At 42.9% G+C, this 24,053-nt stretch overlaps 9 protein-coding genes across 9 annotated transcripts; 4 read left to right on the top strand and 5 right to left on the bottom strand.

The window, feature by feature from the left end:
- Nucleotides 1-578: 578 nt before the first annotated feature.
- SS1G_06179 (hypothetical protein) lies at nucleotides 579-2,418 on the top strand (the record flags this gene model as incomplete). Its single annotated transcript, XM_001593207.1, has 5 exons — nucleotides 579-882; nucleotides 943-1,159; nucleotides 1,214-1,640; nucleotides 2,022-2,135; nucleotides 2,362-2,418. The coding sequence occupies 5 exons, from the start codon at nucleotides 579-581 to the stop codon at nucleotides 2,416-2,418; spliced, it is 1,119 nt and encodes a 372-aa protein (XP_001593257.1).
- Nucleotides 2,419-3,752: 1,334 nt separating this feature from the next.
- Nucleotides 3,753-5,911, bottom strand: SS1G_06178 (predicted protein; the record flags this gene model as incomplete). Its single annotated transcript, XM_001593206.1, has 3 exons — nucleotides 3,753-4,079; nucleotides 4,251-5,837; nucleotides 5,897-5,911. 3 exons carry the CDS (start codon nucleotides 5,909-5,911, stop codon nucleotides 3,753-3,755), a joined length of 1,929 nt encoding a protein of 642 aa, XP_001593256.1.
- A 979-nt stretch (nucleotides 5,912-6,890) lies between these two features.
- SS1G_06177 (hypothetical protein) lies at nucleotides 6,891-10,713 on the bottom strand (the record flags this gene model as incomplete). The annotated part of the gene is made up of 4 exons (XM_001593205.1): nucleotides 6,891-7,834; nucleotides 7,946-9,988; nucleotides 10,044-10,228; nucleotides 10,631-10,713. The coding sequence occupies 4 exons, from the start codon at nucleotides 10,711-10,713 to the stop codon at nucleotides 6,891-6,893; spliced, it is 3,255 nt and encodes a 1,084-aa protein (XP_001593255.1).
- Nucleotides 10,714-11,749: 1,036 nt separating this feature from the next.
- SS1G_06176 (predicted protein) lies at nucleotides 11,750-12,290 on the bottom strand (the record flags this gene model as incomplete). Its single annotated transcript, XM_001593204.1, has 3 exons — nucleotides 11,750-11,806; nucleotides 11,980-12,157; nucleotides 12,253-12,290. The coding sequence occupies 3 exons, from the start codon at nucleotides 12,288-12,290 to the stop codon at nucleotides 11,750-11,752; spliced, it is 273 nt and encodes a 90-aa protein (XP_001593254.1).
- Nucleotides 12,291-12,953: 663 nt separating this feature from the next.
- SS1G_06175 (hypothetical protein) lies at nucleotides 12,954-15,352 on the top strand (the record flags this gene model as incomplete). Its single annotated transcript, XM_001593203.1, has 2 exons — nucleotides 12,954-13,419; nucleotides 13,467-15,352. The coding sequence occupies 2 exons, from the start codon at nucleotides 12,954-12,956 to the stop codon at nucleotides 15,350-15,352; spliced, it is 2,352 nt and encodes a 783-aa protein (XP_001593253.1).
- A 1,232-nt stretch (nucleotides 15,353-16,584) lies between these two features.
- On the top strand, nucleotides 16,585-17,444 carry SS1G_06174 (predicted protein; the record flags this gene model as incomplete). Its single annotated transcript, XM_001593202.1, has 2 exons — nucleotides 16,585-16,779; nucleotides 16,908-17,444. 2 exons carry the CDS (start codon nucleotides 16,585-16,587, stop codon nucleotides 17,442-17,444), a joined length of 732 nt encoding a protein of 243 aa, XP_001593252.1.
- Nucleotides 17,445-18,704: 1,260 nt separating this feature from the next.
- SS1G_06173 (hypothetical protein) lies at nucleotides 18,705-19,385 on the bottom strand (the record flags this gene model as incomplete). The annotated part of the gene is made up of 3 exons (XM_001593201.1): nucleotides 18,705-19,057; nucleotides 19,110-19,127; nucleotides 19,178-19,385. The coding sequence occupies 3 exons, from the start codon at nucleotides 19,383-19,385 to the stop codon at nucleotides 18,705-18,707; spliced, it is 579 nt and encodes a 192-aa protein (XP_001593251.1).
- A 266-nt stretch (nucleotides 19,386-19,651) lies between these two features.
- Nucleotides 19,652-21,304, top strand: SS1G_06172 (mitochondrial processing peptidase beta subunit, mitochondrial precursor; the record flags this gene model as incomplete). The annotated part of the gene is made up of 5 exons (XM_001593200.1): nucleotides 19,652-19,804; nucleotides 19,855-19,980; nucleotides 20,033-20,110; nucleotides 20,164-21,196; nucleotides 21,252-21,304. The coding sequence occupies 5 exons, from the start codon at nucleotides 19,652-19,654 to the stop codon at nucleotides 21,302-21,304; spliced, it is 1,443 nt and encodes a 480-aa protein (XP_001593250.1).
- A 704-nt stretch (nucleotides 21,305-22,008) lies between these two features.
- SS1G_06171 (hypothetical protein) lies at nucleotides 22,009-22,998 on the bottom strand (the record flags this gene model as incomplete). Its single annotated transcript, XM_001593199.1, has 1 exon — nucleotides 22,009-22,998. The coding sequence occupies one exon, from the start codon at nucleotides 22,996-22,998 to the stop codon at nucleotides 22,009-22,011; it is 990 nt and encodes a 329-aa protein (XP_001593249.1).
- Between the last annotated feature and the right edge of the window lie 1,055 nt (nucleotides 22,999-24,053).

Genomic DNA, 24,053 nt, shown 5'->3' with positions numbered 1-24,053 from the left:
GAACCAAAAACACCCCCAACTCCGCAAATCCTTAACACGACCCAACACGCTGACGTCTGATCTTGGTTGTATTGATTGGGTCAAACGTGGTTCTAGACTTTATTTTGCCCAGGAGCCCAGGGTCGGAATCATTTGAACAGCCGCACTGCCACGAATACAAAAATCCTTGGGTCGAAGTTTAAAATCGTTACCTGTGCTCTGCTTTGGATGTTTGATTCTGGACCATAACTGGACCACAAATTGATTCAAAGCTTCATTAATCATTAATTGATGAAGCTTGATTTGTTCGTGTAAATACATCAATTCGGATTTCAGTTTGGACTCTAAAATCACACGTTCACGGGAAGCCCGGCCAGCTACCTAGGCATACATACCATCATACGGAATATACTAGGTTTAGCATACGAATCTGTTCATCGGAGTCCCAGTTAAATCAAACCCGGCACTTGTCCTCATTCACACTAATTTGCTGCTTCTGTCACTTCTGTCATTTCTGGTGCATCTCTTTGGTTCCTCATTCGCAATCATACCATACATACTTTTTGACCAAGGAAGGCTGACCGAAGTCAAAATTCGTAATGGCTCTAGTGGATTATACCTCGTCTGATGAAGATGATGTAGACGACGACTTTGATCAGAAACACCAACACAATGAAGAGGATGAAAAGAATATCACCACCAAAACTTCAAATTCGAATAATTTGAAGCGAAAAAGAAGCATTTCTTGTTCATCAGAATTACCTCCACTACCCTCCAAATTTCATGATCTTTATGCGTCAACAGTAAGAAATAGTACAAGCGATGATCCAAGTTTACATGGAGGGAGAAAAAGAGTCATTCCCCATATTGAGGGAAATTGGCCAACACATATTTATATTGAGTGTGAGTACCTATCAATGCCTTGAATTAATCATTTTCAAGCTTTTTGCTAATTCAATCGAGGGTATCCTTCGACGATAGAATTCCGTTTATTATCATCCTTGATCTCAAAAGTTGTTTCGCTCAAAAGATTCGAGATTCAGACATTTTTAACAAGTGATCTTGGAGTCCCTCTTCCCTTACATGTTAGTCTTTCACGAGCAATTGGATTCTCTAAAGATGTCAAAGATAGCTTCTTGAATTCATTCGAGCAAGCTATAAAATCTTCCGGGATTCGTCCGTAAGTCCATGTCCGAATCCAACTAGCAGCGACACGTGATTAATCTTTCTTTAGATTTGAGATCGGCTTCTCCGGCTTAGCTTGGGTTCCGAATTATGAAAAGACTCGATGGTTCCTAGTCCTCCGTCTCAACATACCCAAAAGCAATGCCTTGAACAAATTACTCCATGTGAGCAATAAAGTCGTAGAAGAATTTGGACAGCCGCCATTATACGCAGATTCTAGAGCCAGTGAATATGGCACCAAAATTGCTCATCCCTCCAGAGATGTCAAAAATTTCAAGGCAAAGACACAGCAAAAGGAGAATTTTGTTGATATGGTTGATTTGTCAAAGGCATTTCACATTAGTATTGCTTGGACGTTGTTGCCACCGGGCCAAGAGCTTATTGAGGCTACCGAGCGATTAACCGCCAACGAATTGATCAGGGTGCAGGAGATTCAAATACAGACCAAGGAGATCAAAGCCAAAATTGGTAATGTGGTGACTAATGTGCCTCTTCCTGAAGGTATAGCAGAGGGCAAAAACCTCTTTGGATTTTAGGGATCACTCGATTTTTTTCAGGGGTCCACGGGATATCTGATGATTTTGGGGAAGTAGTATGTCTAAGCAATTATAGCCTACGCAGCTGAATCCACTCGATGCTTTTATTCGTGTGTTCAATCATCCACACATGTCGTTTGCAGCCGGGCGAGCAACGATCTCGTTTACATGAATTTTCATTATTTTCGAGGAAAACAAGCTTGCCCGCAAGCACTGTCCCTCAAGGAGTTGACAGAATGTTTGAATCCCCCGCTGGTACTTTCGCGACCCCCAGTCGAGCATATTCCGAGCTCGCTGCTCACAATCGATTCCTTCCTCCAGACCTATGCTATGTCACTTGCATTTGCGACTACTAGGCGAAGCTCAAAAGCGTCTGAAGATGAGCCTACTGTATGCGTCAGCACAACCCTTAAAATTTCATCGCCTAGAGCAGAGGTATGCCTTCGTTCAAAGAGTCCCGTTCAATTCGCGTCCTACGCGATCTCCACATCACCCACGCCAAAACTACACTGAGGGCTCCCAGTACTGTTGCTATGACACCAAAAACGATCTGGATTACATCATCTTGAGACAGCTGGTGGACGGAATGAGCGTCTTTCGAATGCATTGAAGTCAATGAATAGTTTCTCCCGTTAAGCTTATCGTGCCTGCACAACGTCAGAGGGTACTCCCAGCTGAAAAACCGCACGGCTTTTCCACTGGACCTACCATTGGATGACACAGCAGAAATTTTTGTTTATGAGAGCCTTGAATGCTTCAATTTGTTGCATATGTGATGTTTCCGGAATTGACCTATTCAGTTGAGAGTCCTTGAAATGAGAGTACTTCATCTACTATATATGTCTTTCAAGAACTTTCACGTTGTCTGCCGGGGACGAGGCCCGTCTGATGTGGCAGAAGAACTATTGTAATTTCATTACTCCATACAAGACGATGAAACCAATCGCGAAGCTCCAATACCATCTTTCAGCGATTTCTATTAAGGCTTGTGATATCCTCGGACGTTTGCTTTTGTCAAACAAAACCATTTCAAGTGATTAAAACTGTGGTTGAAATCAAAACTTAAAATCCTACTGCTATTCTAGGGATCGCGGCACAATTGTTGATCACATTTTGTATGTATTAAGCGAAACCTGGCGCTTAAAACTACAAGCGGGAATGTTCTTACCTACCAAGAAGCGCATAATGCATATCCTAGCACAATATACGCCTCTCCATTCGTATTTTAGTTCTCACAGCAATCACCACAGTGTGTGATCAATATAACCAGTCGAGCCATAGCAAAAGAATTGATCTAAAACGACACCGTTTCACCGGCCATGAAAAATTGGGAATACACTTTATCATGTTTATGTGTTGTGTAAATGAGGGTTACTGTCAATGCGAGTGCTGAGTAGTCTAGCATATGACAAGATGCTTGCAGCCATTTCCGCCAATACTACATTGTCCATTATACGTGCGTTCTTCTTTTATGTGGGAGCGGCACACTCCTCTTTTCGAATCTTCCGAAAAGCCATATACGACATTACAGGTCGGACGCGATAACCTAGCGTAATGACACTTTTCATGATAATCTTAATCTCTTTATATCTGTACACCAGACATCTGAAATCAAACACTGTTCAAGGGAAAGCAATGAGTCCCAGCGGATCTTTTTATATGCCACTTTCCCAGAATCAGGTCCGTACCACGGATCATTTATAAAAATTACATGATAGGGTGTTCTTGATTCATCTTTTTTTTTTTTCAATGTTTATCCATTAAGCCGTCTTTCTGAGTGTCGAGCATCAACTATATCTCATCTAGCTAGGCTCACAATTTATCATTTTTCTCTGGTGATTCACCACTCACTCAGCATCGGTAAACTCCACAAGAGACGGACGGCCGCTGAAAATGATTCGTATATCCTATACTACCAATCATCACTAATATATATGCTCGCTATTGGTCAACTAAATGTTCCGTGTCCCCAAAATCTGTCTTCGAGTTCATGACAATTTCACGGCAGAATTTCCGCTTCAGACCAGATTCTCTAATCCTTTGTATCTAACTTTACTCTTCCATATCTGTTTTCTTCACTAAGCCCAAGATATATTCACGGGTATTGAGGAATGGTTGAAAAAGTATTCGCTCAAACTCCGCAGCAACATTAGGGTCCATATTCCATTCCCCTACTCGAGTTATTTGGGTCTTAGTACCTGCGTGGCCTTTATCAAAATCAGGATCCACGTTCCAATCCTCTGCTTGAGAATCTTTTCCTTGAGGATATTGAGCCCAAGAAGTCTGGGGCTCCTCATCATCATTCATATCCACAGCGGATCCCCCCTGCTTCTGAAGGTTTTTAACCTGAAGAGCCGGGTAACTCCCATCAATATTAGACTGTAAATTAGTTTTCACGTGTTGATATATTTTGTATAGAAGGTCGCCAATGAGCAAATCTCTGGTCAGCACCCACGAGGCTAGCATTCCATATCCATTGCTCTCAAGGTCATGTGCGATATCAACATCGCGTTTGGCCCGGACCCTCTCGCTTTCAGTTGTGGGCCTTACCTCATTTTCGACGAATTTGTCTACTTCTTTTGAACAAACTTGCTCAGCTATTGAATAAGCTTCAATAGCTATTATCCTGGCATATTCGTCCCGCTCTTTTCTTAATTTAGACCTTTCTTTCGCTTTGCCTTTCTTCGCCAGAGCATACTCTTTCATTCCTAACTCTGTGTCCTCTGCAATTATTTCCTCTGCGATTTTCTTTATCATTCTTTGCCCCACCAAGGTTCTCCCTATTTCCAACGCACGAATTCTCCGTATTTTGATGATGAAAAGAAGGAATACACCATCTTCAAATGATAACTGGCGAAGAACGTTGGTCTCTTTGAGTTTCCGGGCTTTGCTCGCCAAGATACGTCTGAAGTCTTGAGACAGACGAAACTCATCTTCCACTGTCGCGTAGATAATTGACAATTCGTGGTGATATTTGGCTTCCAATTCCTCCCATATCTCCAAGAACCAATTCAAAATGTGATCCTTTTCCGGCTGGGCTGCGCGGTCTAGCTCACGGGCCAAAAAATCCAAGATCTGCATGATCATCTTGTAGTCGAGGGCATCATCCAAACTTTTAAATGAAAGAGCTTTCGCCTCATCAATCATAAAATTAAATTGCTTGGTATGCCAACATTTTGTGCATGTGCTGAGGTACATCTTCAGAGCCTCATCCCGTTGCTCCTCAGTGAAATCCTTCCATTTAAGACACTCCCAAGTATTTATTTGCTTATCTGGAGCCTTTTCTTCGAATGTAAATACAATCACTCCATCAGCATTGAATTCTATAATTTTGCTAGGTTTAAAGGCGGCCCCGCCGTGTCCTTGCATTGATCCTGAAATCTGGGGAAATCCTGGCAGTAAAGCACCAAGTCTTTGTAATGCATTTAAAGTTTGGACAGAATTCCGTAGATGAGCAAAGAGTCCCATTTTTGGACTTGGGGTTTTAGGCGGCGTTGGCATGCGGGATTTTTTTTTTTTCTTAATTGGTGCTAATCGTCGCGCTAGGGTTTGTAGTTTATGAATATGGCAGGGTCGTGACTGGCTTAACTGATTGAAGACGCTATAGAAGTAGATTCGAAGTGGATTTTCTCCCAGGGCCACAAGTGGAAGTCCAGGCGCTGGACGTTTTGCAATCAGCATATCCCACGTCGCCTCATTTCTTTGCATTTCTTGTTCTAATTCCTTTCCTAGATCGGGACCGCGTTCAAATTGTTCAAGGCTTTCGTGGTCACCTGTCGATGTGGTTGGATCTTGTGAGGCATCAAATGGAACCGTTCCTACTTCAATAAGACAGTTGATAAATTTTTCGAATACCGTGCTTCCTGGTAGTGCTTTGAACTGTGGATCTACCATGTAGAAAAATCCTTTAATCTTCAGGACTAGAATCGGATGGTCGGATATTATTCTGATAGTTGCAGTTTTGCCTTGATCTGATTCTTTGGCTTTGGCTTCTAATGTTGCTTGTCGTTGTGCTTGTATTTGTGCGTGTACTTGTGCGTGTACTTTTATGGCTTTGAGGTCTGCTGATAGCTGTTTCTTGCAAGGATTTTTGACGTCTTGTTCAGTCGGATACCGTTTGCAGGGTCGAAGGGTGGACTAGGTATGCGATGATTAGTTTGAAGGGTGGAGATGGGAGTTCGTAGTATGCTGCATACCATTTCGGATCCCATGGTGACTTGTTTTTTTTTGTTTTCATGTTAGTGTGGTGGTGGATTGGTGTATTGGTTATGGGATGGATGCGATGGATGGATGGATGAATGGGGTAAAGAATATTGTCTCTTTGGTTTAGTTTATAAGGGATGCTGGTTGGGGCGCCCAAATGGTATCGTATTGTATTGTGCGAATTTTGATTTTGGGGAGCTTAGTATATGTAAGTACTGGAATTAGGATGGAATGGGGATGAGATGGATATTTTTCTTTGCTGGTATAAGAGAACAAGGAAAGGGAAGGGAAGGAAAAGATATAGTCAGTGATATTCGATAATTATACAGTATGAGCGAGGGAGGGCCTTATAGATAAGATAAACTGTAAAGTCCTATCTAAAGGGACTTTCTCCTAGGGAAAGAACAGTTGATGGAATAGATAAATGGAGTTTCCTTGAGGAAGTAAGATGTGAGGTTTATTCTTTCCTTCTTTCCTCCCGTACTGACTGACACCTAAAATAATAAATGAAGTTCTTTCTTTCCTTATTTCCTTCTTTCGTCCTCTACTCTTTTTACTTCTTATATCATATCATTTCCCATTTAATAAACACTATACTCACTATAATCTTATCTTGATACTTTTAAATACTAATTCAGTATAATATCTTCAATATATATAAAAATATACATCATAAATCCCAACAAAAATAAACAAAGAAATACCACCTACAATTATAAAAATCAAACAAAAATCACATCATAGACATCAAAACCTCAGAACGTTGTATATATAAATGTATAAATCAAAGCTCGCTTTTAATATATCACGCTATCGACATCCTATCAACAAATCTTCCCATGCAGACGCTTGCGGAGATCTTAAGAAGATATCCATCCATCCCTAGTATATGTATAATGAGTACATTACATACATATGGCATTATATGCCCTCGAATCCCTCTCTCACGTCTTCATCACATTTCGTGTATGAATTTTCACTAAAGCTTCATTCATGCTCATGCTCATGTTCATCCTCTGTGCCTGTTGTCTCGGCCTCACTCTTCTCACTTCGCTCTACGTCTGAACTTTCTCTACCCTTTTTACTCCTTTGAAAGCGTCCCCAAGTTGAGCTTTTTCTTTCTCTAGGAGCACCTTTTTGACCTTTCGTATCGCCTCCTTCCGGACCGCCAATTCTCGGACTACTGTTTGCACTCTCTCCACCAGTTGTCACAGAGTCTTGACCATGGTCATCTAAACTTTCGTCTCTTTCATTATGATCAGAAGCAGAGATACTACTACTTCCTTTCTTTCGACCAAAGATCGAGTCCTTGCCCCCTAAGCTGAATTTACTCGAGCTACCTTTGCGGAGGAGTTTACTGAAAGATGATTCTCCTTTAGTGCTTCCCCCCACGTCGGACGTTGCATTACTCTTAATCCTATCTAAGCTGTCGGTAGATTCGGCTACGCTATTTTGGGTATGAATAGAAGGAGAGTCTCGCGACTTTCTTGGTTCGGATGGAGAGGACGTGATGGGCTGAGGCGTGTCATAAATAGGATCAGATTCGGCATTCTGGTCTGAAGCCTTACCTTTACCTTTACTAGATCTCAAAAATCGAGTAAAGACAGGGTCACTCGTTTGAGGAAGTTCAAATTTTGGCGCGGTTGGATTGAGTTTGGGTAAGACGGAATTATGGGACGAAGGCGGCCTAGTGCCAATGGCTCCCAGGTTTGGTGGCGGACTTGAGTTGATGTCTTCCTCATAGAAGTATTCATCTGATCCGCTCAACATCCCGGAGGTCAGTGCATTAGTAGAGCCATGTTGAAAGCTAGGTCTTCTAGATTGACTGCGGGACCACGTTGGTGGGGCGGATACTGACCAATCTGTGACAAGTGGGCTATTTTTGTTCACAGTACCGTCAGCTCCTGGTCCCCAGCCGAATGGTGCACTGTCTGTTGATGGACGTGGCAGGTCAGAAGAAGCAATGGAAGTGGGACGAGGGCTGCTAGGGTCACGAGAGGGGTGCAGAGGATTCGCATCCTCATTCTTAAAGCCAAACATACTAAAACCATGTCTCCGACTATTTTGGCGAGCTGGGGCTGGTGCATTACCTTCAGAAGTGTCACCAACTGTAGGGTTTCGTTGAAACACACCGCCCCAGCCGGATGAGAAGCTTATACGACGCGATCTGTTGGAAGGAGTCTCCGGTTCATCAGTGGATCGTGGAAATGAATGACTTTGGCCAGATTTCAAGCTACCAAGAGGGAGTCCATCTTGTGAATTTTTATCGGATTTTCGAAGAGAGGTGAACATGCTGCCGAAGTTCCTATGAGAAGTTGATTGACCGGTTCTGGCTGGCGATCCAATTACTCCAAACTTTGATGAAGGTGATCCTAAAGAATTTCGATCGTTGTCAAGGGCATAATCGTGATGTGTCACACCATATTTTGCGAGATTTTGTGATGATGCATGAGGGCTAGACATAAGACTAACAGAACCACTGGATCGTGGGGATTGTGGGTCGTTATGTCGATGCGGTGGGCTAAACGGGTGGTGCAACTCTGATGCATATTCAGGGACTTCCTCATCGGGACTTGGCGGCTCATCATCATTGAAAAGTGTTGATGGTAATAGTGAGGTAGCCGTTGGACTCAGTGGGGCCCCAGCAGTGAGTGATTGAATATCAGCTTCACTCATGCCCGTGTGACCCAAAAGTGGGACCATCGCAGTGTCATTACCCATGGCTAAGTCCATATATGGAGCAGGGGCATAAGCTGTGGAACTCATAGAGTTGAAGGTGCTGAATGCACTGGTACTTGGGAATTGCGGATCGATCATGGGATAGCCAGGATTTGTAGATGATACCGTATTTGTGCGACTCTTGCGGGTGCGTTGCCTTCGAGCTTTGGCTTTACCTTGTTGTGAATTAGGATCAAAGTCTACTCCAGAAGAATTGGCGTGATTCATGAGCTGGTTCTGATTGTTTGGTAGTCGGGCATAAAGAGCAGTGAAGTTGGCCTGTGCAGCTTGTAGTTCGTTTTCCAGTTGCTCCAGCCGCTGGCTGCAGTCTTGCGCATGAGCATGCTGCGCTCTGTTCTTTACCTCCCACTGCGCGTCGTTTCTTTTTTCTGAAGCCTCCCACTCGCGGGCTTGATCATCATCTAACCCAATCCCAAGGTTCTCCCTTTCCTCTTCCAATTTTTTGACCAATAGCCCCTTCTCTGCAACCTCTCGCGTGTATTGCGTTATCAAATCCTGAACGTTACGAATGTTTTGACGAAGCTCCTCGCATCGGGCTTCTGTAGACACGCGTATCTCTTCTGTCTCGCGACTCCACGACTCCCGCTCGGCTTCCATCGACTTGATTTCCTTCTTCCAGCGTGCTTGTTCATCATGCATCTTCTTTCTTTCTACCTGCTTCGTTTGTAGACTCTTTTGAAGTGCCGTTTTCCGCGATTGTGCTTGTCGATTCTTGACCTCCAGATTCTTCACCTCTTTCCTCAGTGCCTCACTCGCTTCCTCCTTGTCCTTGACGATTTCTGTCTTTTTGTCTTTATCTTCTGACAGAATAAGGATTTGGTTTCTTATTTCCTCAGATTCTTTAAGACCCTGAGCAATCACATCTTCAACCTCTTTCTGAACCGCATCTTGTTTCCGCTGCAATTCCTGAATTGTTTCGCAGCCATCGTCCAGAGACTGAGCAATCGAGGCGGACCAGTCTCCAGCGGTAGCGGTAACTATTGATGGCGAGTGTTTTCTACCCACCGTATTTCTTCTCTGAGTATGGTGCGAAACGCTTGATTCTCGCACGACGACCTGAACCGTGGCTGCCGGAGGGTTCGTAATATCAGTAGGGCCTCCGTGGGCTCGAACCGTTGGTAAAGTCTCCCCACTCGTAGCATCATTTTGATCATCATTTGAGAGGTCCGCTTCATTTCTCACCACTCCATGTCGTGGATGCCCATCTCGACCCAGTGTTCTCAACCGTATAACTCTACTCCCAGCTTGAAAATTCTGCGAACCAACCGCAATGACCCTCACATTGTAAAAATTACCCGGCTTGAGTCCTTCGATAATAACGGTTTCTCCTTGGGTTGATTCACCAACTATGTAACGTCTTAGCGAAAATACTACAGACCTTGTGCATTGTAGAGATCTCACCATCGACACCATTTACTTGGAGGATGTACCGAACCACGCCTTTATTCGGTGGAGATGAAGACCAATGTAAAGTCAAGGAATCTGATTTGATACATGCGAGAGATACTTCCGGTGGATCGGGGACCTCGACGCCTAGAATGCTAATGAGCCGTGGTAGAGGGGTCCAAAGAACATCGCTCGCCCTCCTTAGCAGCCTTGAATAAAAGGTTAGTAACCCTTACTTCCCTAGATGACGTGTGACAAACCAAAACAGTGCCGCGCAGGTCACTATTGATTGAATTAAAAACATGTGTTCGTGAAGTTCCCTGGCATGACTAAAAACCCAGTCAATCAAGCTGGTGTAGTAGTCGACCGCGTTCATACAGAATCGAATGCGAACCGATCTCAAAACACTCAGAGAAGAGGTTGTTGAGATCTAAGCATACAGAGAAAAAAGGCAGGGAAAGAGATGGTGGTAGGAAGTAGTGATGGCGGAAGCTGTAGTGAGGATCTAAATAAAGAGATGGGTAACAAATTCGCAATCATTAAACAATCACAGCTTTCTTTGCATTTTTTGCAATGGTCCATGTTTCCTCATTTTAATACACCTGAGGCAATTATGCATAATGACTCTTGAAAATCCCCCCTTCCTCATTTGCTTCATGTAGCCAATTACAAGATCTGCTACCATTTATAACCCGGATTACTAATGAATCTTCAGGTGAAAAGTTGACCAATCAGATCGAAAGAGATTTCACTACCGACACGAATCCGGACGCTAGAAATCTCCAACCGCCTTTCCCGCACGCCTCAAAAGAAATTGGTAAGAGGCCGGGAATCATTAATGCGGGGTATTTCAAGTGACGGATCGTGATCAATGCCACTTGTTGAGTAGAAGTGTTTGGGGTATGGTTAGGGAAGACCTAGGGAGTAGTGAGTAGTACAGAAAGGTACCAGCAGACGGTACCAACAGAAAGTACTAACAGAGAGTATCTACTAATAGAGAGTACTAACAAGAGTATGGATTGAAATGCAGTTAAATGAAGTGATGTGAAGTGAAGTTTGAATTTGGTGAATGATCAGACGGAATAAGACTCTATTGTACAGACACACGAGGATAAAGAACTTACTTCGTCTACCATGTCAATATCTTCAAATAGTTAACTCTTAATGGAACAATGCCAAGGAGGCCATTGTCTCCCTTCTGATACATACCTAGTACCTAATAATAATGATAATATGCACCGAAGAATCGTATCGCACAGAGGTTGTTAGTTGAGTGTAGTATGTCAATCGAGGCTATTTCACTCAGGGGTCCTACTAAGGCTCTGAGGATGTTTTACTCTGGACACATTTGAAAAGTCATTTTATTTCGTTATCTTCTCGACTTATCTATCTACCTACCTATTTAGTATCTATACCTGATAATTTATCCTGAGATTCTCCCTATGGAGTATGCTTTGCTTCCTGAATCCTTTCTATACTTATTATCACTTGGCGTTCTACCCCAATTATCTAGCAAAGCAATCCCCCTTTTCACATGCGAAATAATCAAACAATACTTCTTGACCGATCTCGATCCATAAAAAATCTGCATTGTACGGGGTATTGTAAACTTTACCTAGGTACTCCGTACTTTCATATGGACTCCACGAAGACTAGCGATAACTTTTTTTTCCATCACAAATACGAGAAGAGTTTTTCAATATTATTATGAGTGAGTCTTTTTAAAGCAGGAAGAGATCGGTCGCTTTCTCAAGTACGATTACGTTATAGGTTATAACCTGGAGTAATTAATTCTCTCGTCACCTGTCTCCTCCAATTACCATTACTGTAACAGTGTAACTCTCCAAGTACTCTTGGGTACTTGTGACCCACCCATGAAACCACGTTGTGACTGTAGGTACTCACGTCCTTGACATTGCCGTACATTATTACCATACATTACCGTACATACAAGTACATCTAGGCACTGGATGGGACAGTACTCCGTACATAGGTATCTCTCGGCTCTCGGTTCACGGGGCGCTTCGGAAATAGAAAATTGTGCTTTAGGTGCAATGGTGCATTGAGATTTTGCTGCATGACTTGGAATCTTTGGAATCTTTGGAATCTTTGGAAAGCTTGGAACCCTCCTTAACCCTTGTTAGGAGCACAGCAGACCAGGGTATTGAAGAATCGAATCCTCTGCAGCGGGTTTTGACCTACTTTGAGCCTGTTTTGAGCCTACCTCGAGCCTGCTACTCCGTCCTTTTTCCAATTTTCCATTTTCTCCGTGTCGTCACCCTACTGGAAAAAGGAAAAAGCTCTGTCCACTTATTATTACGGAGAAGTTAAGTAAGACTTGGTATTATTTTAGCACATGCGCCTGCATTCTCAATCCCAACCCATCAAATTAATTCCCTATGGAGTACCTAGTCACTCTCAACATCAACAGTTTTCCATCTCTTAATCATTCCCCCTTCTCAACCAAACACACTTCGCACTTTACCTTCACACTTGAAACTTGAAACTTTGGAAAACTTCACTCTATCAAGGTCTCTCATTGGCTTTAGGATTTTATTTCCATTTTTACATTCACTCGTTATCGTCCTTTTCGAATCAAAAAGTCTTGCTATATCAATTTAGATCTTGGACCTATAATTACCTACTTAACCTACCTACTACTAAGCTCTTTATTCAGCCATCGCAAATATTCGCACCTTTTACATAATATACGATCGTCCATTCATCATTTAATAAACCGCCACCTGATCCGTCGTAAAGTCTAACGGAATTCACGCATGACCGAGTGGATGTATAAATCTCACAACTGTAATCCTCAACACTTCTTTCATCTGCGCGCATTCACAAATCTTCGTCGGTGACATCCGCCTTCGTACGACACCACATCTCAACAACGATATCTCCCTTTATAATAATCAATCAGCCATGCAGTACGTGCGAAGTATCAGCGGATCGGTTTCGAAAACATGGAACTCCATCAATCCAGCAACTCTCAGCGGAGCTATTGATGTTATAGTCGTTGAACAAGAAGATGGATCATTGGCATGTTCACCATTTCACGTTCGCTTCGGGAAGTTCTCCCTTCTTCGACCATACGAGAAGAAGGTCGAATTCAGAGTCAATGATGTCAAACAAGATTATGCGATGAAGTTGGGAGAAGGGGGAGAGGCTTTCTTTGTTTTCGAGACGAGTGATAATATTCCAGAAGCTATGCAGACGTCGCCCCTTGTTTCGCCAGTTTCCAGCCCGCCATTACCAGCAGCAGGCTCAGACCCAGCGAGCTTGTCCGAACCCGACTTCCTAGCCTTAGATATGGGACATAAGAGTTTAAGATCAGACAGTTTTACCAAGTCTGTCGGAGGCTCATACCCTAGAAGGCAAAGCAATCTCAGTAAGCTGCCTAGATTCTACTCAAAGGTTCTTTACTGACTGGAATAGGTGCTTTGACGCCACCATCAATATCTTCAGAGCATGCAAGTGGTAGACCCCTTTCTGACTGGTCAGCGGTGCATCGTAGCAATACAGACGAATTGTTGTCATCTTCGGCTCGAACAAATATTAGTGATTTGACGGAACGAGATAGACAGACACGATCTATGACACCGACTATTGCAGCTGTTGATGGCCAATCGGATATCTTTACTGAAAGGTCGCACAGTCCTCCACCTTTGCCAACCCGCGAGGCTATAGAACGAGCAATGGCATTGTCGAATCGACTTCAAGCTTCCAACATACCCAGTCAGGTTACCGAAACTGGAGATTTAATGTTGGATATGACTGGTTACAAAAGTAGTGATGATGACGCTCTTCGAGCAGAAGTGATTGCGCGAAAGATTTTGTCCGAAGAGTTAGAAGGGAATTATGACATTGGTGCATTAATTGGTGCGGACGAAAACGGAAACCTTTGGATATACAGCAGCGAGGAGGCAAAAGACGCTGCAAGTCATAGAGCAGCTATGGCAGGCATTGCGAATGCCTCTGGATTAACCAGTGATGCTTCATCGGACCCAGGATATAATAGTGAAACGGATAGTGATATCCTTCACCAACCAATGGCTCCAACTCACCGACGTGCTGATTCTGATTCATTGGGAATGCAGACGCCACCTAAGACACCCACTGGAACTGCCGGTGATCCAAATCGGAATTACGCCAAAACTTTACGGTTGACTAGCGATCAATTGAAAGCTCTCGGTCTCAAGTCCGGACCAAATCCCGTGAGCTTCACTGTCAATCGAGCAACATGCCAAGCCAACATGTACCTTTGGAAATATGACGTCCCTATTGTCATTTCTGATATTGACGGTACCATCACAAAATCAGATGCTCTTGGTCACGTTCTTAACTATATCGGAAGAGATTGGACTCATATTGGAGTGGCCAAACTCTATACTGAGATCGTTAATAATGGTTACAATATCATGTATTTGACATCTCGATCGGTAGGTCAAGCCGACACCACTAGAGCATACCTCAACGGCGTGGTACAGGAAAATTATCATTTACCGAAAGGACCGACTATTTTGAGTCCTGATAGAACTCTTGCAGCTTTGAGAAGAGAGGTTTACATCAGAAAACCGGAAGTCTTCAAAATGGCTTGTCTACGAGATATTAAGAACTTATTCGGTCCCAACCGCACACCATTCTACGCAGGCTTCGGCAACAGACTGACTGATGCATTATCATACCGTTCTGTTAGTATTCCTAGCAATCGTATTTTCACAATCAACAGCTATGCGGAAGTCTCGTTAGATTTGCTCAGTCTCAACAAATTAAGATACAGCTATGTGAATATGCGAGAAGTCGTCGATCATTACTTTCCACCAGTAAACACCCTCATCACAAGTGGAGGTGAGGAATACACTGATTTCACGTATTGGCGAGAACCTGTCCTTGAAATTGATGATTTCAGTGCATCCGAGAGTGATGAGAGAGATCTCGAAGAAAGAGAAGATGAGGATGATGAAGAAGAGGATGAAGATCATGGACACATGGGCGAAAGTTATATCTCTCGTGGGTCTATCGATGAAGACAATTACTACGAGGAAGGTCTAGATGAAAGTCTTTTGATGGAGTCTATAGAAGGAAATGATGTTTTGACGAGAAGTATGCTATTAGAGGAGCAAGGCCAGGACTACTACGACAATGCAATCGAAGATGATGAAGATGAAGAGGAGTCGATGCTAGAAGAAGATGGTGTCAGACCAGATGATCGAGTCACACCTCAACTCCAACTCGAGAAACACGATTCTAATGCCGAAGTGATTACGGGAATGCACAACCTTACTTTGGAAAGGGAAGATTCCGACGATAAGAAAGTCTAAATGCTCATTGCAGCAAAGGGATAAGGAGCATGGAAATTCAACATCTGTGTACACTCGATCACAGCACCCGAGAGACGGCAGTTGAATCACAGACGAAATAAATGAGAGATGCAAGTGGATGAATAGGAGTATTTGTGTTGGAGTGCAGCGTAGCGTTGCGCCGAGAATTTTTTAGCGAAATACCTTTCAAGGCGAGTGTAGATTAGCATATTTTGGGAGTTTAGATGGATGAGCATAGGATTTTTTTAATTCTTGGGATTGTGTATATCTTATAAGGGTGGAATGGTATGGGACGGTATGGATATACAAGGAGGCATGGAAGACAAGGCATAGCGAGGAGTTTTTTTAATTTGTGGAATAATTTTATTTTTTTTGGAAGGTCGTGAGAATAAAGCGAATTATATATAATTCGGAGTTTTTACTTCAATCTTGTTTGGAATCATATTATTGGGTTTGAATTCTTATATTGGTGTATGTAAGATTTTATTATAGCTATGTTATATGTGTATATGTGGTAATGGTTTGTTATGTTTGTCACTCATTAGTCCTTGATATTAGTTCCTGATGTTTGCTGAATGATTGATTGATTGATTGATTGATTGAAACTTGATGGTTTAAAGTAACATTTTTAATTATTGCTAGTTTATATGATTATATAATTAGCTCCAGGAGTTAGCACCAGTAAAGCTGCACTCTCTCCAATCATTTGTAATCAGCTTTGAACAATTACTTTGCTTTATATCTATGAATTATGAACATTCATCATCTAATCCAATCTCATTGTATCATTACTATCATTACTATCATTTCCCTGTTTCTGGTAGTGTAAAATTTTAAATATAGAAAAAGAATTCACAGGCCCCTCGGTTAACTCAACTCGTCTTGCATTACATACCCGAAGTACAGGGGGATTACTATACCTTTTCTAAGATTCCAAGTCAAAGTCTAGGTCTTTATTTTTGTCAGGAAATAATGAGCTGTGATTTCCTTGAGACTATCATTTAGTTGTTGATCTTATGCATTAGGGTAGATTCACTGCATACAGAGTTGTAAAGAGCTCATACCATCACTAAATTAATTTATGATTCTCCTTTCATCTATTTACCCATCAACAAATCCCTTTTAATCAACAAGATGCAATATATTCAACTTCCATCAATCAGTCATCTCTCGAAAAGGAAAGAGAAAAAAACAACTCAGTCTCACCTATCAACTGAACCACAAGGTTAATCATGGATCTCAAAAAAATCACCACCAAACAGTTATTACAGCAGCTCTCAGCTGTTGGCATAGAAAAGCCCACTCAAAAAGATGGCCTTGTTGCTCTCCTTCAAAATCATTCACGCTTTACTCGTCATCAACAACAAGCTCAGGATTTAGCGGCTATTGAGCAGAAGATTATTGAGGGCCCAGGAAAGGCTGACTTGGTATGTTTTTGCTCTTTTTTTAACTTTTATCACCATACCTATGCGTCTAAATTCCTTGTTTCTCGCATCATCTCGATCCTAAAATCCGCTCTATTTAAACTACCAAATTCTCCTAACTTCAAAGATAGGAAATGCTCCTTCACCGCATGATGAAAATTCTTCTCACCGGCCTCGATCTCACACTCCCACAGCTACCCCGGGGTACGGAGGTTCAAATGCAAGTTAGCATGAATGTTACGCATACCCAGATTGAGATTATAAATGCCGATGATCAGAATCGGGGAGGCGCTCCTCCTTTAAGTGAGGAAGATAGAAACGACATGGCTATGTCGAATCTCGCAATGGTAGATGAAGAGGAAGAAGAGGGCAAAGGTTTAATTGAGAAACTTCACCCTCGGCCCCGAGCCCGACCGGAAAACCAAGAGCCTGAGGACAGGGAAAGCAACACTAGTCCGATCAAACGCAAAAGAGAAAACTCTTTGGCGTCAAGTTCAGGCTCGCAACAACCTATCCTCTCCAAGAGTAAGGTAGAATCAAAGGCAGGTTTTACTTCAAATGAGCAAACCTTCGAAGCTTTTGCGCCAAAGTCCCGATCTACACTCGTCAAACAACCTAAGAAGAAACAGAAGCGTATTGGTGGAAGATTCGTATCGGGTAGGGAGTAATGTAGTGGCGTTTTGCGTTCCGTAGAGGTGTGCTGTGAGTAGATATCTGATAAAGTTTACATGGGGATTTGGCGTCCAGAAACTTTTGTTTCTTGTACTAAAACGTACATTCTACTTAGGTCTTGTATCTAACTTTGAGTGGGACCATATTCGTGGTTATAATTAGAGAAGTGGTGACATATGAAGTAGCTCCGAATTTTAAAGCCTAACATAGAACAATTGTATTCGATATACGGGCCATTTCATCTATAATGCGGATAGATTTGCTTCTCTTGCTTCACTTACTACTCTGAACTTTACTGGTGAGTAGTATTGAGCTTCAAATTCTGAGTATTTGACTGCGCATTGGGAAGTCAAGTCTCGATGTTTAGAACCTCCATTAGTCTATTGCCAGTAGCAATTCGTGGTCATGCTAGGACGGCGTCCTTTACTTAAATCTATAGTTAAAGAACCGTCATAACCTCTATGGAAGGCAAAGTTCAAAAAGCTTAGTGACAACATGCAGTGTTCTATCCCTCAAACGTGACCACGGCTTAATATTCCAAGGGTTTGTTGATGGAATAAACCAGTTCATCTGCTTAAACTGGAATAGGATCGTCTGTGTTATAGGGTCATATCCTTCTATCCCTCCTCCCCTTCTCACCCCCGCAACGTATTTCTGCGCGGGAGTTGGTATACGTTGAAGAATATCTGGAAACTGTTCAGATGATTGACCATCCAAGAACGTTGATTTCAGGAAGCTGCGAGATCAGTCTTCTTTCCTTAAGGTTTAGGAAACCCTCGGCCACATATAACAAAACACGCAGGAACATGAATAGATGAACTTCGTGTGAAGAGTTGAGCCTTTCATCTACGTAACAAATCCGTGAACGTGTTTCACGGCAAGCTCCCAACAGTAGAACAAGACGAACAGATCCTTCTGGAGATGTGCAGCTTGAGAGAAGATGCGTATGCGAAGGTGTCTAGAGATATGAGAATCGGTAGTCTTTGAAACAAGTCTGGCAATTGCTGTACAACAGTTTGGCAAAGCAAAGAGAGGAAGGCTATCACTAATTCCCATATGCATTTTCGCTTTAACGCTACTAATTAACCACAAAAAGGACCCACCAGTACCTGTATCCCGGCCGAATGGACTCGGTATCCTGGGGAAAATGTCAATTCCACATGTCAGGGCCTGAGAAGAACATCTGATTGACAGTCTTGATATTGTACTGCATGCATGTGCTTATTTTCAAATAATACGAACTCCCTCCTGCGCTTTTATGCGTGCCAAATCCTCTTAATACCCTCAGTAAGTCCCACATCGTTTGTTTCAAACTCATACAATCCAACTCCAACCAAAACAGTTGCTCCTCTCAGACCCCACCAAAACAGCGCCCTCGTCTTTGGCAACCTCTTTCTTGGAATGTAGTCGATAACACAAGACTCAAACCCGATGTGTGAGTGGATGAGGATTGCGGCGCAAAGGATAGCATCGGTAGCTGGATTCAATGATCCTGAAACGAAAGGGGCGACTGTGAGAGGGATGAGACCGACGGCGATTAAACGTTCGAATGTCCAATGGTATGAGCCGTGGGATGGGGATGGTTTAGGCACGGGTGCTGCGTCGTTTGCTATATAGACTATTAGTTTAAGATGGGTTGGCCCAAGGGCAGATCCACATACATGTGCCATCAATAGATTCTATGATGTGGTTAGCAATAGAAATAGTATATCAATAGAAGAAAGCTCACGAGGTAATGGGGGTAGAATTGATTGTCTGCCACTTGCATGGAATGCCGCTACACGCATTGAACCTGGCAATGCATCTCTGACAAAAGCGCTGCGAACGGCGGGCTTGTTGATTGCGGGGAAACTGGAAGAGACCTTTGTAGAGAAACTACGCTTCGACGCGGCGAGGCAAGTCTGCCTGAGCATCGATGGTTTAATTAATGAAGCCATTGTGAATTTCTATTACAATTATTGAGTGTAAAAGAGTCGACGACATATCACTCAGGTCCTTGAATGCTTCGGTCGATGATATTCGGAATAACTAGGTAGCTCGGCAACAAATCACGTGTGCGGTCATCAAAGCCGGAAGAAATTTGATTGGCTGAAATCTGATCAACGACTAAGCTCTTCAGGTTTACTAAATTCTAGCAATTTGATCTCATCGGGTTATATACAATTCGTTCTATTCCCACCACAAACCCTCACATCATATCCCCATGGCGTCTCGGCGGTTAGCATTAAACCTTACTCAAGGACTGCGCAACCGCGCTGCTCCCAATGTCGTATCAGGACTGAGAAGAGGATTCGCGACTCCAGTGATAAAAAATGGCGTGAAGACAGAGACAACAACTCTTTCAAACGGTCTAACGGTAAGGCTTGGATATAGCTGATGGAGGGGCAAGTGCTGATAAAAAGAAAGATTGCTACAGAACACTCGCCATGGGCACAAACCTCAACAGTTGGTGTATGGATCGATGCCGGTTCTCGGGCAGAAACGGACAAGACAAATGGCACAGCTCATTTCTTGGAGCATCTTGCCTTCAAGGTATGTTTCGACTTGAAGGAGACCCTTCCAGCTGGACTTACAATGAGCATAGGGAACCAGCAACCGAACACAGCATCAATTGGAATTGGAAATTGAGAACATGGGTGGCCACTTAAATGCCTATACTTCCGTATGTTTACATTAACTTGGAAAGCGCAGGAAGTTTGCTAATGGTATGGGAAGCGTGAAAACACAGTTTACTACGCCAAGGCATTCAACTCTGACGTACCAGCAACTGTCAACATTCTTTCCGATATTCTCCAAAACTCCAAACTCGAACCTTCGGCGATCAACAGAGAGCGTGATGTTATCTTGAGAGAATCCGAGGAGGTTGACAAGCAATTGGAGGAAGTCGTTTTTGATCACTTACACGCAACCGCTTTCCAAGGACAACCTTTGGGACGCACAATTTTGGGCCCCGCTGAAAACATTCAATCCATTCAAAGAGAGGATTTGGTCAACTACATTAAGACAAACTACACTGCCGATCGTATGGTTCTCGTTGGTGCCGGAGGTGTTCCCCACCAGCAACTCGTTGAACTCGCTGAGAAGCACTTTGCTGGTCTCGCATCCCAACCACATTCAGCCGCTGCTCTCGCAGTCGCCAATGCTCAAAAGCAAAAGCCAGAATTCATTGGTTCCGAGATCAGAGTCCGTGACGACACTATCCCAACTGCCAACATTGCCATTGCCGTTGAGGGAGTCAGCTGGAAGGATGATGATTACTTTACTGCTTTGGTTACTCAAGCTATTGTGGGTAACTGGGATAAAGCCATGGGCAATGCTCCTCACATGGGAAGCAAGCTCAGCGGTTTCGTCCACAAGAACGATTTGGCCAACAGCTTTATGAGTTTCTCAACAAGTTATAGCGATACTGGACTCTGGGGTATCTATCTTGTCACCGACAAGACTACCCGTATCGACGATTTAGTTCACTTTACTCTTAGAGAATGGTCCCGTCTATCATACAACGTTACCGAGGCCGAAGTTGAGCGTGCTAAGGCCCAACTCAAGGCATCCATTCTTCTTTCCTTAGATGGTACCACTGCTGTAGCTGAGGATATTGGAAGACAAATTATCACCACTGGACGTCGCATGGGACCAGAGGAGATTGAGCGTGTTATTGGAGCCATCAGCGAGAAGGATGTTATGAGCTTTGCGCAAAGGAAATTGTGGGATCAAGACATTGCAGTCAGTGCTGTTGGATCAATTGAAGGTATGTCTAGCAAATTTATTTTACTCTTTTTCTTCGAATTTACTGACAAATTTAGGTCTCCTCGACTACCAACGTATAAGAAACGATATGAGCAGAATGGCATCATAGATTGGGATTTAGATGGGTTTGGGGCATGAGCGTGTATGATGCGGGGTTTGTTTGTACACATAGATCCTCAATAAAATTTGTTCATTTTGTTCAGACGACCTGAAACATGGATATCGCAAAAGTCATAATTATGAATAAAACAACTATGGAGACAATGAAGATATAAGTAACTTTATGCCAAGAATGTTTGTACCTGAGAGTGGTGATATTCGGCGTAGAAATAAATGGTAAAATCTCCTGCATATTTCAATATTCGCCAATCCTTGGTATCTTTCTCCAATGTACATCCATGATCAAGGAGCCAAAAACAAGCCATTGTTTTAGCTCTTCTGAAATACCAGACGAACCGTCAGTTTTCTCTCCGTCACTCCTTTTTCCCCCAACCAATCCAATTCCTCTGTCTTCACAATCTCCTGAAATGACAGTTCTGTGCATCGGCCTCAAATGTTAATCACATACATACTACACCCAGCCATGCCTTCAAAGCATGAGCTTTAGTCCGCACTAACAAAAAATATCAAAATCCCTCCCTAATCCCATCTACCCATTAACAACAGTACGTGTACAGTGAGAGTGACCACCACCTTCCTTCCAATTAACCACGGGTATATAAAGCAAGCGATCGTTCCCATTCATTACCAATAATAATAATCCTACACAAAAATGAAATTATCTTCCCGGAAATATGCTTCTCCCTTTTTCGATTATGGTAGCTCGACCGGTCCGGGCGGTGCTTCCATTTCTGCGATTATGCTAGGTTTGTGTGCATAATTGGTGGGTTTGTTCGCATACTTTGGTGCTGGTAGTGAGGCTTGCGTTTTATCGCTAATGTTGGACCATCTGTGATCTTGTCCTCCGTAACTTTTCCTATCATGTTGCATCTGATATAAATGCTGCTGTTGCTGCTGTTGCTGCAATTGAAAAGGCGTGTAAGGATGTAAAGCGGGATGACCTTGCATACCCGCCTCAGCCCATTTCTCAGGATTATATGGAGTTAAGGGTGGACTTGTCGGCACGCTCGAATTGCTGTATGAACTTCCCCTTCGACCCATACTGCTTACACTTGCCATTCCGGGACTTCTCAACGGTGGGCTGAGCGGCGGTGTCAGCGTGTCGTTTTCCCCTTCATAGACACTTCCATTTCGCATTGTTAATCTGTCGTTCCTTTCACGCGCTTCTTGTAATTGTGCTTTTACTACCAATCGTGCAACGAGCGCTTTCAAACATTCCTGTAATGTTTTGCGCACAAATCTCGTCATCAGGATATTACACTTCATTTCCACATCTTCTCTAATATACAATCCTTCCACCGGCGCATTGATGCCTATTTCTCTCGGGACCGCTGGTTCCCCAGGCATGTTTCCTCCTATCGTCCATTTTTCCTTGATGTCTAGTCCCATGGGCGCATAACAATGTGTTTGCAGTCCGTTGGCCAGATTGTGAAAACAGGCGTTGAAGGATACGGTGCCGGTGTAGAGATTGGCGGGTAGATAGGATACTTTGTCGACGATGCGATACCATTGGCAATGGTATTCTTCCGGGGTAGCAGAAGGAGGAGGTTTGGTGAGAGTGCGCTCTACGTGGGATGGATTGAGATCGATCATTTCGAGGTGATCGTGGAGGGTTTCGAGAACCGTTTTTCGGGATATGTTGGGAGGGAGTGGTGTGATTGTTGTGAATATCGTTTTAGCCATCTTTGCTTAGATAGATACTTGAGAATTGAACTGGATGGATGGAGGAATTCGTGTAGGTAGATAGATATGTAAATACAAATCTCCTTGATAGAGAAGAGAGAGACGTAGCAAAACTTCAAGATTCAGGCGCAGCACAAAACATGTAAAAAGAGAAATAATAGTTATCCAGATATTGCTGACTTACCAAGAATAATCAACATAATATGTATCACCAAACGATACCATATTACTATATTATTCAAAATTGAGATGTCATGTAATTGGTTCATCCTGATCGGAGCTGAAAGCCCATAATCATTTCTTGCCGCTGATTTGTACGAGGTTGGAAGACTTTACGTCCAAGCGGGCTTATATTTTGGGGGATTCCCAGGCTAGTATTCGTCGGATGCTAGTGCCGAGAAATAGTATGTAACTTGCTATGTAATCGCAGCTATGATTGATTATACTTTTATAGAGGACTTTTAGTCTTATAGTTATATCAGCAGATAGCAGATATCATTTATGATTCTAACCAAGAATTCCATTCCTATTTCGATTTCAGATTGAGAATTCGATATTCATTCTCTTCATCCCATTTCCATCCTCACTCTCCAAAACTCAGTAAGCAACAAAGTAAAGAAAAAACGGAAATCAAAATCTCCGAGCTCAATTTCCCTGCTACACCAACAGCGTACCAACAGCATCCATCATGATCACTCCCTGAACAAATGATTCGCGGGGTTTGCTTGCCCAACCTGCACATCCATCCAATCATCATAATCGGCATATCAGATCAAAAGGCATTACGCATATTGTACAGCCACTGTGCGCCATTATCATATCACATACGTACCTACGTACAGATAGATGTGGTGGTACGAATAGTGGTACCAAAGTTTACCCTGCCTCGCTTGGCTGTGGAAAAATTCCAAATCTTTTTGTGATCCAATGGGTATATCGTGTTCGAATTAGCAGATAGATGATCGTTTCTTGTTTTGATGATAATTTCGTGGATGAATTAAATATAGTCTGTAGAATTGGAAAAAGGAAAAGCGAGAAAGAAGCAAAAGAAAGGC

This window comes from Sclerotinia sclerotiorum, genomic scaffold (genome assembly GCF_000146945.2).
Source record: "Sclerotinia sclerotiorum 1980 UF-70 scaffold_7 genomic scaffold, whole genome shotgun sequence".
Classification (NCBI taxonomy): Eukaryota; Fungi; Ascomycota; class Leotiomycetes; order Helotiales; family Sclerotiniaceae; genus Sclerotinia; species Sclerotinia sclerotiorum.
The sequence above is the reverse complement of the archived record's forward strand: the minus strand, read 5'-3'. Positions and strand labels throughout refer to the sequence as shown.